At 39.7% G+C, this 13,011-nt stretch overlaps 1 protein-coding gene across 2 annotated transcripts in view; it reads right to left on the bottom strand.

Annotated features, from left to right (window-relative positions):
• The window catches only part of LOC106529583 (protein crumbs homolog 1), a 62,172-nt gene that overhangs the window by 30,242 nt on the left and 18,919 nt on the right, over window positions 1-13,011 (bottom strand). For both annotated transcript variants that reach the window (XM_014025050.1, XM_014025051.1), the window contains exons 4-6: window positions 7,379-7,518; window positions 6,360-6,545; window positions 5,629-5,742 (exon numbers count right to left, since the gene is read on the bottom strand). In XM_014025050.1, the coding sequence (XP_013880504.1) occupies window positions 5,629-5,742; window positions 6,360-6,545; window positions 7,379-7,518 (440 nt within the window). The remainder of the gene's footprint in view (window positions 1-5,628; window positions 5,743-6,359; window positions 6,546-7,378; window positions 7,519-13,011) is intronic.

Genomic DNA, 13,011 nt, shown 5'->3' with positions numbered 1-13,011 from the left:
ACCTTAAAATAACCCGTACATTTAAAATGAATATAAAGAAAAGCATTCTGGCTTATAAAAAAAACCCACATTTTGGGTTACAGGTTGTAACTGCTGCTGCTGCTGCAAAGTCCTTTTTCTACTTTGTAATTGATTAATTGCAGGCATGGCGGAATGCCAGTTATTCAAAAGTGCCCAAAATCAGTCAATTCAAATTTGTTGAACATTTAATCAGTCTATAACTATTTATGACTAATGCTGATTCTCATTACTCCAACAAGTTACATAAGTTATTTTTTTCTTCTTTTCTGAGTTGTAGGTGTCATTGGCCCTGCCAGGAAGGACAAAACTATGGATTTGAACTTATTGCACAATAAAAAAATCTTTTTGCAATATCAGAGAGCCTAACATAAATTTCACAAAGGTCTGAGATGAATAGCAGGTACTTGACCGTTATAGATCAAGTACCTGCAGTTCTGCTGCTGCAAATGTTTGTTCAGTTCGACAGACTCTCACTGGTCCTGAGGTGCACACCTGTTAGCCAGGTGTGTATGAAGAGGATGCCAGAAGAGAATGTGAGGAGAGAGTAAAATGTGAATTTATCACAACTTGATATTGTCATCTCAGTAATAAACAATGAMATCAAACGTCACAAGTTTCTCAATAATGGAATCACAGATTGCAGTGGAGTCAGCTGTGAAAACAACACACCTACTCTAACCTCAAAGGTGACAGCACACACATTTTTTGATGGCACTATCACAATGAAGAGTTACACACCCTACCTGTCAGGCAGTGTGGCCCCCAGCAGAAGCACAGCAGCAGCATCAGCCACCTTCCCTTCATGATGCCTAAAGACAACTGTATTCCTCACAAAGTGTGACACAGCAGAGTCCTCTCCCACTCGTCTTCCTCCACTCTGTACCAGGCAGGCAGAAGTGATTACAAGGCAGCCCTGCCCATCTTGTCTCTGCCTCCTTCTCTGCCCCTCCCTGAAACAGTTCCTCCCTCCCTCTCACCCGCTGCACCTCGCCTGTCAGCAGCTCAGCCCTGGCAGAGCGGTAAGCTTCCATCTGGCTCCTGTCAGTAGATACTGTAAGAGGAGTGCAGGCCTGCAGTCCTGCCTCTGCTCCATGAGCTGGTTTACAGCAGGCCACAAGCAGCAGGAGCTGTTAGAGAGAGCCAGCAGGAGGTGCTGCAGGTTCAGACTGGGCTGTGCCAGTCCTGAGAGAAGCTGGACTGAGTCTCTGAGCCAGAAAGGCATTATATGAAGGATTTATTATCATCACCCCTAAACAAAGACAAAAGTGAGAATGATGTCTGATATCTTTAATAAAATATCTCATGAATCAATTTGAAACTCTCAAAAAGTCATGACTGTATACAACTGATGGACTTTTAGTGTAAACCAAACTCCACTGCAGATAAGATACTTGAGCAAAAACAAAAATGGACAAAACAAAGTGAATTCTACAGATACGGACCTTAAATTTACTGTGATAGTAACTGTGTCATCAAAGGGATGATCTGACATGAAGAGGAATTTAGAGCAGTGATTCCCAAAGTTGGGGTCAGGACCTAAAGTGGGGTCCTGAAACATCAAGGTGGGGTCCTGAAAAGATTTTCTAAATTACTTACATTTTTGCCTTAGTTGCCTAAAATGTATAAATATAGAATAATAAATATTGTTACTATGCCCATGTTTAGTTGACCTGATACAAATGTTTATCATCCAAAAATAGTTGTGGGCACATGTCTCTACTGTTATTTTGTGGGTCAACAGCTGAAAAGTTTGGGAACCACTGCACTTCATAAATCAATGTAAAGTGTAATAAAATAATTGGTGATGTAATATTTTCCCTATAATTATTACAAAAACACAAAATAARTATAAATAAGTATTTATATTTGTGYAGCCTTTGTTTTTAGGGTTATTAACAAATTTTGTGTACTCAGACCAGTAATATTTGGGGTCACAAATTTTTGCYATGAATATTTTGTGGGTCAGAAGATAAAAACTTTGTGAACCACTGATTTAGAGCAACAAGGAGGTCATTCCCACTGCCAACTCGTCACAGGGTAAACCCCTCGCATCAGTTATTGACGAGACGAGAACAAGGAGGAGGAGCCCGTTGTMATATTTTTGAAAAGTGTTGACAATGCCTGACCAGCCGGTTTGGATGTTATCAGCCCATTAATTGGACATTATTAGCGGTTATCAGTCCCATAGAATGGCTTCAGACTGTCCCGACAGTGCCCCTTAGTGGGTAACCAGTGTCATATATGTTGGAATGCAACAATCCACTACCTCCAGAGTCCGGTCWACTTTATCGTAGCCCATGTCATTTTCTCTAAAATTAACCTTAGTGGTTTTATGCCTCATATTAACAAGATTGCATAAAAACCTTAGTGTTTTCAGGGTAAGGTTAACCCTCATACTAACCAGCTGACAGTCTGAAGTCATTCTATAGGACGGAGAACCCACTACGCGGCACAGTCGGGACAGTCTGAAGTCAGTCTGAAACCATTCTATGGGACTGATAACGGCTAATAACGTCCATTTAATGGATGATAACATCCGAAGCGGGTGGCATGACAACTAACAGTCCCAAACCCTAAACTTAACTTCTGTTACCCCTAGACATCCTATCCCTGACCTTACTGCCTAATATTAACCAGTAATCCTGATCTCTAATATTAACCACGGACCCCAACCCAAAGACCCTATGTGGTGCGAACTTGGAAAAGCCCTGTGCGTCAGTAACTGACGCAGGGGGGTTACCCGACACGTCAAAACTGGACCAGAGGGAACCTGGACAAGTGTCAATATGTGACGAGTCAGGAGTGAGAATGAATAATAGAGGTAGASAATCTCATCTGAAACACACAAGCTATCTAATGTTACTGAGACAAGACAGTAGTTTTACATACGATTTCTTCAGTCTTTATCTGTTGTAGTAACAAGCATTAAACACTTTACCAGCAGAACACCAGAGGGATAACCTGGAAGAGGTCTTTGTTTTGTTTTTGTTTTGCTCACACTGTTTTGGRTCGTCTTCGTCTTCATTAGACTTTAATTAGGTTCTTAAACAGATTTACTCTAATCTTACTCCCCCCTGAAATTTTCTGAAGAGACCTTCATTTAATGGCCATGATGGATTCCTGACATATGGCTCAGTTTATTGGCTTTGTGTTGTTTGCGATGTCCCTTCATACCATATGTGCCCACCCTGCCCCGCCCCCACCACACACACACACACACACACACACACACACACACACACACACACACACACACACAACTGCTGATGCCTGCACATTTAACGCTCACAACTGTGTTGGTAAATTAACCTCGTACTTTGTTTAGGACAGCTGGTGGCCTGATTTTACTGTTTCAAGGTCGCTGTTTAGTGCAAGTCCTCCTGTTTTGACTGATGCAGTGACAAGTTTATTCCAATGGGGAATTAATACCTTGGCTAGCCATGAGGAATAATCAGCAGGGAGAGGACTAATCCTTTCTTGCTTGGTCAATATGGAGGTTGTGAGACCTGCCATCAAGGTTATCTTCTAAACATTTTTACTGTGGAGGTCTGACTTAGCCCAGTTCAGGTCCCTTCATCTTAGGCATTTAGAGCCCCACAAAAGGAAGGTACCTTGCTGAAACAGTTCAGAAGAGGCCTTTAAAAGGCAAACAGTTATCTTTACAGTTATGGGCCCATTGCCCTTTAACAACAGCCCTTTAACAGAGAAAGTCCATCCATCTTGTTCCACTCATCAGTGCTTAGGTCATGGAGCCAACAAGCCCACGAGGGAAACCTAGACACCCCGCCCACCTCCCTGGCTTTTTCTGGGGGATCCTGAGGCCTTCCTAGATGATTCTGATTGTTTTACCTCAAAAGCTGGACTCAGCAACACCTACAAAGGAAGTTCATTCAGTTGCTTGTCTTAGTGATGTTTTTTTCAGATGTGATCCACATTTCATGACCATGAGTGAAGGTTATAACATAGTTAGACTAGTGGTTATTGATTGTTTTTGCTGCAAAGGTCCATAGCAACACTCCAATTACAGCAGATGAAGTCCTGATCTTTCAGTCCATCTCTCACTCCACTCTGTGTTGAACAAAACTCCCAGATATTTGAACTCCTACACTTGAGGCAGAGACTCGTGCACGACCAGTCAACCTTTCAGCATGTTCTAGTTAAGAACCATGGCCAGACATGGAGGAACTGACACTTATACCATCTGTGAACCACCTCAGCAAACACTGGAAGTATGGTTTAAAGACGCCAACAAAACCACATCATCTGCCAAAAGCAGAGACAAGACAACGAGCTTTCCAAACCCGACACCATCCACCCCATGAAGACAATGAAGTTCTATCCATGAACACCAAATACAGAAATAAATATATTTGTGACTTTGTGCCCAGAATGTGAAGACAGCCCTTGCTTTGATTATAAAGGAATTGGTTAGCCTTAAAAGGAGAATCTGGTACCCTAGACTCTATCAGCACCCMCACACAATGCCTTGAAGAATATCATTATTAACCTTCTAGAGTGATTTGGGGAGTCATCCTGGAACCGGAAGGTTGCCGGTTCAATCCCCGTCCAGTCGACTCAGTCGTTGTGTCCTTGGGCAAGACACCTTACCCACCTTGCCTACTGATGGTGGTCAGAGGGTCCGGTGGCACCTGTGTATGGCAGCCTCGCCTCTGTCAGTGTGCCCCAGGGCAGCTGTGGCTGCAATATAGTTTGCCGTCATCACTGTGTGAATGTGTGTGTGAAGCATTTTGAGTGTCCTGGATGGATAGAAAGGCGCTATATAAGTACAGTCCATTTACCATTTACTTCTCAAGATCTGCAAAACACACGTAGACTGGGGAGTCAAAGTTTCCGTTTACAATCTTGGCAAAGGAAAAGATTTGATCCACTGTTCCGTGACCAGGATGAAAGCCACACTAGTCCTTCTGTGTCCGAGGTCCAACAGTCAGTCAGAACTTCTCACTTCTCACTTCAAGGAGAAGTTCAGAACTTCCTTGAAAACTGGGACACCCTTTTAGGTCCCACTTTATACATATGAGGACCACCACCCTAAACTAAAGGTGTTGTCCAGGTCCTCTGTGTGTTTCAACCATGACAGTCTCACGACCCGAGAAGTCTTCAGCATCTCAGTGCAGCATGATGGGATCCTCAAAGTATTCTTTCAACCATGAGACAATATCACCAGTGTGGGGCTGCAGCTCCCTACCCAAACCAAGCAAAACCTACAGGAAGTCTTGGTTTATTTACATAGTAATTTTAATTGCTGTATGTTTGGCCCCTCAGCTGTTGACCCATAGTAACTGTGGTCCCCAGAGCAATTTAGGTGAATGGCCCTGCCTTATTTGTTGAAAGTGTATGAAAATAAATTKAACCTTTTTTATATAAAACAATACCTTAAAAATGCTCTAAAGATCTTTGAGTCATACAAATAAATTTTCCTCATAATGAGATTTATCATGATAAATCTAAAAATAAATTCTTAACTGGAGAGTCATGTGTTTTACTTAAAAAGCACCCAGTCACAATGTCTGAAAAGGCAGAGCAGCTTGAGGTCAATGTGTTGTGAGGAGGTAAGATTAAAAGAGCAGAAAATGTAAATCCTTCTACCTTTGAAGCCATCTGGACACACACATCGGTAGGAGTTGACCTGATCCTGACAGCGTCCTCCATGCTGACATGGAGCAGACTCACACTCGTCCACATTAACGGAGCAGTTTTCTCCTGGAAGATGACGTGATCAGGCTCAGAGACAACGCATGAAGAAACTGAGATGCACCAATACCAAATCTTTTTCAAACTAAGTGAAAGTAGTTACAGTTTAGTATTTGCCAAAACAGAATACTAAAAGGAGGAAATGATGTTACACTTTTTACAATTACTCTGAAAACAGATATGGAAATCAGAGGATCTTGTATTAAACTCCACAAAAGGAGCAACCCTTTGAGCTCGGTGTTGTTTTTTAATGTTTTATTAAACTGCTTGTGTTGAAAGTTAGATTTTGTCCAATCTTGTAAACATTGCTGAGCACAAACTTTATTCTGTCACCATCTTTCTCTGTGAAATACAAAACTTCTGTTTTCCTCCTCTTCCAGTGTTTATTGATGGTTTGCAGCAGAACTACCTCCATATGGCTGACTGCTCGTCCTCTATCATCTGACTGCTCAGCTAAGAAGTAAACATCAATCTGCCATGAATCTGTATTGAGTACTGTGGTACTGGAACACTTTTCTAAGTACAAGTATGAGTACATACACACACTATCAGAATGATCCTCTGTATTGGAATTAGTAGTGGGTCAGCCGTAAAAGCAAGAGTTTTGTTTCAGATATGGAACGTACCTGTAAATCCAGGCAGGCAGTGGCAGATGAAACCAGCTGCTGCTTCATAAGTGAAACTGAGTGTGCTGAGCTCAGGGAGCGTCTGGTAGTTCAGAACATCTGACATCTGGAAACACTCACCACCGTTTTCACAGGGGTGATGCTCACACTCATCTATATCCACCTGGCAGTTTTCTCCTTCGTAACCTGAATACACATATGTTTATCCATCAATATCAAGCCCATTCATCAGATTTCAGTTCTGCTCAGTAACCAGAATTACAGCTTTCTTAGTTTTATGTAAATACGTACACATATACATATATAAACTCACAATTTGGGCTAATTTCTGAGAAGGAAAATCATAAAAATCACAGGTTTATACTTTTTCCTTCTTTTGAAAGTGGTTATTCGTGACTAGAAAATGTATTAATTTTTAATTATACTTAGTTGTTAAAACTTAATTAATTCTAAAATGTATCTCCTGCACCTTTCTGATTTCAAAGTGTTCAGCTCATATGGGTGCTGTGACCTTATGTTTTTCTAACTTAAACTGTATCTAAATATTTGTTTATTTGTTTATTTATTTATTTAGGCAGGTTATCTCATCAAGACATGTAGTTTAATTTACAAGAGAGACCGGTGACACACATACGACATCAATTTAACTTTATTTACAAATATTTTCATATGGAGATTTCTTCAATTCATTCAAAAAGATTTCTCTTTCTGAAAAATGTTTCAACATATTTGTTCTGTTTTTGTCTTCTTATTCTACTTTTACTTTTAAGCCATTGCTCTGCTTCTTTTAGCTAGCTTAAAGCTAGCTTTTAGCTGGCCTTTAGATATTTCTAGGTATTTTGTCACTATGTTTAGTTGTTGTACTTCTACAACTCCAACAATCCACCAGCATAGATGTCCAGAAGGTTTGGTGCATTTGGAGAGGCATAAATATAATGTTTATTTGTCACTATAAGCCTGAACCTTTGGGCCACACAACGATGTGTTTGCAGCACATTTAGTGAGAAAATGTGGAGTACCTGCCCAGCAGGAGCACTGGTACTGGTTGACTCCCTCCATGCAGGTGGCTCCATGCTGGCAGGGGTTAGATGCACATTCAGGAATGTCCTCCTCACAGTGGTCCCCAACAAAGCCAGTACCCTCACAGTCACACTCATAGCTAGAAAAAAAAGCAAACACACAAACAGTTCATCTCACCTGTGCACATGACAGTGCACTTCTTTGTGTATTTTCACTTTGTCCAAAAATAAATAAAGAGTAGACTACAGTCCATGACAAATATTCACGACTAACCACTTGCAATGCCAGCATTCAGCCAGCGATGCCAGCTTCACATTACAAGTGGTTTGTCAACAGAATGTGGGCCAGGTCTGGCAATGATGACAAAGAGTTTAGGACAGCATGCCACAGCTGGCCCAATTGTGGTTGKATTTATGTGGTGCTGGCCCATGCATGGACCACCTTTGGCAAAGCCACATCTTGGCCATGAAAGGGCCGTCATTCGTTGCAGTATCAGCACTGGGTGTTAGTGTGTGTGTGTGTGGGTCAGAAGTGGACCAGACAAATTTTGGTATGTGGGACAGTTATTAAACAACAGAAGAGCCAGGATTAAAAGGTTTCACTTCATGTAGACAAACATCAATAAGACACCTAAATCAACAACATTTTATGAACTAGGACTTAACTTCTGCTGTTTAAGAAAACAATTTTATCATGATGTAACTATTAACGGAAAACTAACAGAAACCAGTCCAACACAAGATGTTCAAACAAATAGATTTGACAATATTATTGCCCACCTGTGTTTTCTGTCATAGCAAAATATTTCATAAAACACTGCTAGAATTTTGCTTCAACTTTCAGAGGCAAACAATAGATGCTCCTCAACTCCTATTTATCTTTTAGAATCAACTCAGTTCAAAATGACAACCACAGCTGAGCAAAGTTAGCTAACACCAAATGTCTGTAACTCAGTCAGTTTTACATTTATGTGAGATCTCTTTAAAAAATAAACTTTACCATTAACTAATCGGCTAAGTACTAAACTGCATAGAATGTCTGGTTAAAACTTAGCCTTTAACCTTTGAAGTTAATCCTGTTTGTCTGTTAGTAAACATAGATTGTAAAAAAAACCTTTTAGAAAGTAATTATTCATTTTCAATAATCAGGTACTGTACAGTATGTAAGTACGTGGGCTGTCTCTCCAAGTAAAGTAAAATCCTCCTATGTTAGTAGAGCGCCATTTTCTTTCCAGTTTTCTAGATGCTTGTTTTAAAGAACGTAGCTCTGAATTAATCCAAGGAGTCGGCTTCCTCTGATTGATTACTTTCTTTTTCAGAGGAGCAATTTCATCAAGAGAGGTTTGCATTAAAAGTTGTTTTATTATCAATAAGATCATCTAAGTTACTTCTCTATGTTACAATACTCTGTAAGACAGAGGAACATAAAATTGGAAGAGATTCTTTAAATTTGGTTACAGCGTTCTCTGATAAACATCTACTATAATGAAATTTACTCTCAATAGCTGAGTAGTCAGCTAATGTAAACTCAAAGGTTATATAAAAATGGTCAGAGAGAACAGGATTGTGAGGATGCATTAAGTTCTTATTCTTTATTCCATACATCAGAACCAGATCAAGAGTGTGATGAAGGGAGTGAGTAGGTCTGTGGACATTTTGAGTAAAACCAATTGGCTCAATTAGATTAGWAAAAGCTATATTTAAGCTATAATTTTTAACATCTATGTTTAAAAAAGCCTTACATAAAGCTTCATCTTTAATAGAAAACAAGACCAATCCCAGGTTTCTGTTCAGTACTGTAGCCAGACTAAGGAAAAGTCCTATCTCTGTTGAGCCATGTATCCCTTTAACTGAGATTAGATATAGGTCTATAGTTGGCCAAAACTCCTAAATCAAGATTGGGTTTCTCAAGTAAAGGTTTAATTACAGCAGCCTTAAAGCTCTGTGGCACATAACCATTCAAATAGACAAACTAGATACAGCATTGCAGTAACATAATGACCCCTGCACTCACGAATGTACCAGAACTCAGAAGTCTTTATTCCTAATAAATGTCATGCTACTAGCTGCATCCCAAAATTGTAGTGGCTTGGGTGGGGGGCTTTTTTTCATTGGTTGACCTGATGGAGAGCCCCTCATCAGAACTAAACAACCAAAAAAAAATCTGAAGCTCCTATGCTTAATAGTTTTTGAGCAATAACCATTTTTATATGTCCATACACCCCTTTTTCAGATAAATTGGGGGTCCGAGGGGGTGGGGGCAGAGCTTCATCAGAGCTAAACAACTAAAAAAATCTGAAGCTCCTACGTTGAACAGTTTCTGAGTTATCAGCATTTTTGCATGTCCAGACACCCCCTCTTTGAAAGGAGCCCCCTCCTCAAATATGGAGTCTATCGTAAAATAATTGGCTGGCGCAGTGTAGGTCAGACTCATCTACAGCCCTGCCAAATTTCATGTTGATTGGTGCAGCTGTTTTTGTGCTATGGTTGACCAAAAATCACTGAACAAAAAAAAAAAAAACAGTACGAAAACGGCATAATCATAATAATAATATTATCTATAAAAATCTCATGAAGTCATCACTACTTAAGGTCAGGGTTTAGAGCTAATCATAGCACAGAAACTGCACTGATGAAACTTACTAATGTTATTCTCATGGCCTTAGACAGTGGACTTGTGTCCATACTTGTGCTAAATAAATAAACTGATCATAAATGTAGTGCTGAATTTTCAGACAAAAATTCATTTAAAACATAGTTCAACAAGACTGAACAACAAGGTGACACACAGAGAGGAACCATCATGGGGAAGAAACACAAAATAAGCTGCAAAAACAACCAGACAGAGAAGGTTCTCTGTTGCTGACACAAGTGATACAGTAAGATGAAGCACTGTTCAGATGCTCAGATTCCTCACTGAGGCCTGTAAACCTGACTGACTGAACTTATCTCCTGTTCTAAAGTTCTGCAAACACATTCACTGGTCAGAACCTGTAAGACAAACAATCTAAACGTTGACTAATTTCTTATTAGGTAAATGCATCCACGTGAAACATTAACATTCATTTTTAATAATTTAATTAATATTTTTAATATTATTTTTAATATTAAAAATTGCTAAGTACTGATTAAATGTTCAACAATGTGAAAGTCTTAATACCAAGGACTCTGTCAAAACAAATTTATCTTTTACACAGAAAAGTGAAAAGGAAAAATGAATGTAGGTCAGAGGTCATACAGGCAGGGGCATGTCTAGAGCCAGGGGTACACACTGTWGAAGGGTGGCACAGAAAAATTGCTATTTTATCTAAATTCCCTGCAGTCTTGGTTTGCAATGAACAGCACGCCAAAATTTTGAATAATTAAAGTTTTTATTTACCCAAATAGAACACATGCTACAACACGTTAGAACTATGCAGTCGATTCAAAATCTGGGACATACAGAAGACAAATAGAAATATGGATAATATTTATAATACATCCAGAACAGTGACAGCTGCATATAAAATTGCATTGTACTGTGTATTGTATTGTGTATTGTATTTAAGGAAAAATTTGGGTTATCTGTACTTTTATTGAGTAATTATTTTTCTGATGACATTTTACTCCTGCTTACATTTTCACATAATTATCTGTCCTTTATACTCTTTACAATTTTTAAAAGGTAAGTAGAAACTTGTTACTCCTAATTAATTTTCCTGTTTTCATTCAGGCTTCTTATTGTCAAAAAATTAATTAAAACCTATCCAGATATATGGGGCCTCCTGGATAGAGTGAATTAAAAGAGATGTAAAATAAATCATTTTAACACCCTATTGGTTGTTAGTGATCCATCACATCTGCACGACACAAATCACGTCACACTCCAGCAGAACACAGCAGATGTATGTAGCCGAGTATGACGATGACTGAGGCAGAGATACATTCTGCTGAAACAGGAAGTGTACGAGTACATCTCAAATTTTTCAACAAAAACTTTTTCATGTAAGGTTTTAGTCAATTTAAAGGCCATAGTGACTAAACATTATTGAAATGTTTTTTGGGGAGGGACCTTCCAATAAATGTCATTTCATTCTAACAGCTCACTTTTACTCAATACTTTTGAATACTATGAATAATTAAGTATGTTTTATATTAAATATTTACTTTTGATAATTAAGTAAGGTAAATGTCATATACTTTAAGACTTATTCAAGTAATATTTTTTAGAGAGGACTTCGAGAGGTAAAATGCTTTTCCATTTACTCAAGTATCACTTTAAGGCACTTAATACAACATTGTATATCTGTATACATCTGTTTTTGTGTGAACAAAGTGATTAACAGCTCTGGTGAGGGTGGCCAGGCAGGGTGGCCAATCAGATTTCAAGGGTGTAGTCACACCCCTGTATAAAGGGTGGGGGTGGGGGGTCCTTTATTCTAATCTACACAGATAATCAGTAACTCTTCTGGACAAACATAAACCTTCCCAGAATATAATATATAAATAATATTTAATTCTCAGAACAAASAGGGAAAATGTCTTTTCATATTTCTATTGAAAACTACATAAAACGTGGTTTTGATCCAGTGCTTCAGATAAAGGTGGCACAAGCCATCAGGTTTAGTTGAGTCTGCCTCAAACAGGAGTTCAAGGGTTTGGGACAGGATCTTGATTGGTGGATCAGGGCCTTGTGTGCAGTGAGGGTGTTTATCTTGAAGTTCCTCAGATATGGATCTAGTCAAAGGATTACCCATGAAGAGCAAAGCTGCTCAGTGTCAGTTTGAAGGGAGTGATCAGATTATTATTGATGAGATAAACTGAAGTGTAAACTGAACCAATCAGACTGATAACATCTACACTTCCAGCTACTTGAATCGGGATCACTGCTGTGCCGTGTATTCAGTGCACCTCCAACAGTCCAAACACTCATCATGATGACACTAAGTGGATTAATTCTTATCCCTGGTTATCTTTACAGTCTGCCCTGCTGCTTCARGCAGGCAGCACTGCAGAATGACAGGTTTCCTCACACAGCACAGCTTTTGTACTGTCTGTGGAATAACTAATGTTGATTTGCTGTGGCAGCCATCTTGAATCTGTTAACTCTAAAAATTTGTGGAAAAACATCTATGATCAGTTTCTGAGAGTTCCAATAAAGTCTGTTCAGTGGTTGCTTACATCCATTAGTTTTACACATTTATGCTTTTCAGGTCACAATGAGAGGCTGGGTATGGACAGGTTGTCCACCACAGTCCACCACAGTCCACCACAGTCCGTCACAGTCCTCCACAGTCCACCGCAGTCCACCACAGTCCTCCACAGTCCATCACAGTCCATCAGAGTCCATCACAATCCATCACAGTCCACCACAGTCCACCACAGTCCGTCACAGTCCTCCACAGTCCACCGCAGTCCACCACAGTCCTTCACAGTCCATCAGAGTCCATCACAATCCATCACAGTCCACCACAGTCCACCACAGTCCTCCACAGTCCATCATAGTCCATCAGAGTCCATCACAATCCATCACAGTTAACCACAGTCCACAAGTCCCCACAGAGATATAAAAGTAAACCTGTGTGTGTGTGTGTGTGTGTGTGTGTGTGTGTGTGTGTGTGTGTGTGTGTGTGTGTGTGTGTGTGTGTGTGTGT

This window comes from Austrofundulus limnaeus, unplaced genomic scaffold (genome assembly GCF_001266775.1).
Source record: "Austrofundulus limnaeus strain Quisiro unplaced genomic scaffold, Austrofundulus_limnaeus-1.0 Scaffold453, whole genome shotgun sequence".
Taxonomy (NCBI): Eukaryota; Metazoa; Chordata; class Actinopteri; order Cyprinodontiformes; family Rivulidae; genus Austrofundulus; species Austrofundulus limnaeus.
The sequence above is the reverse complement of the archived record's forward strand: the minus strand, read 5'-3'. Positions and strand labels throughout refer to the sequence as shown.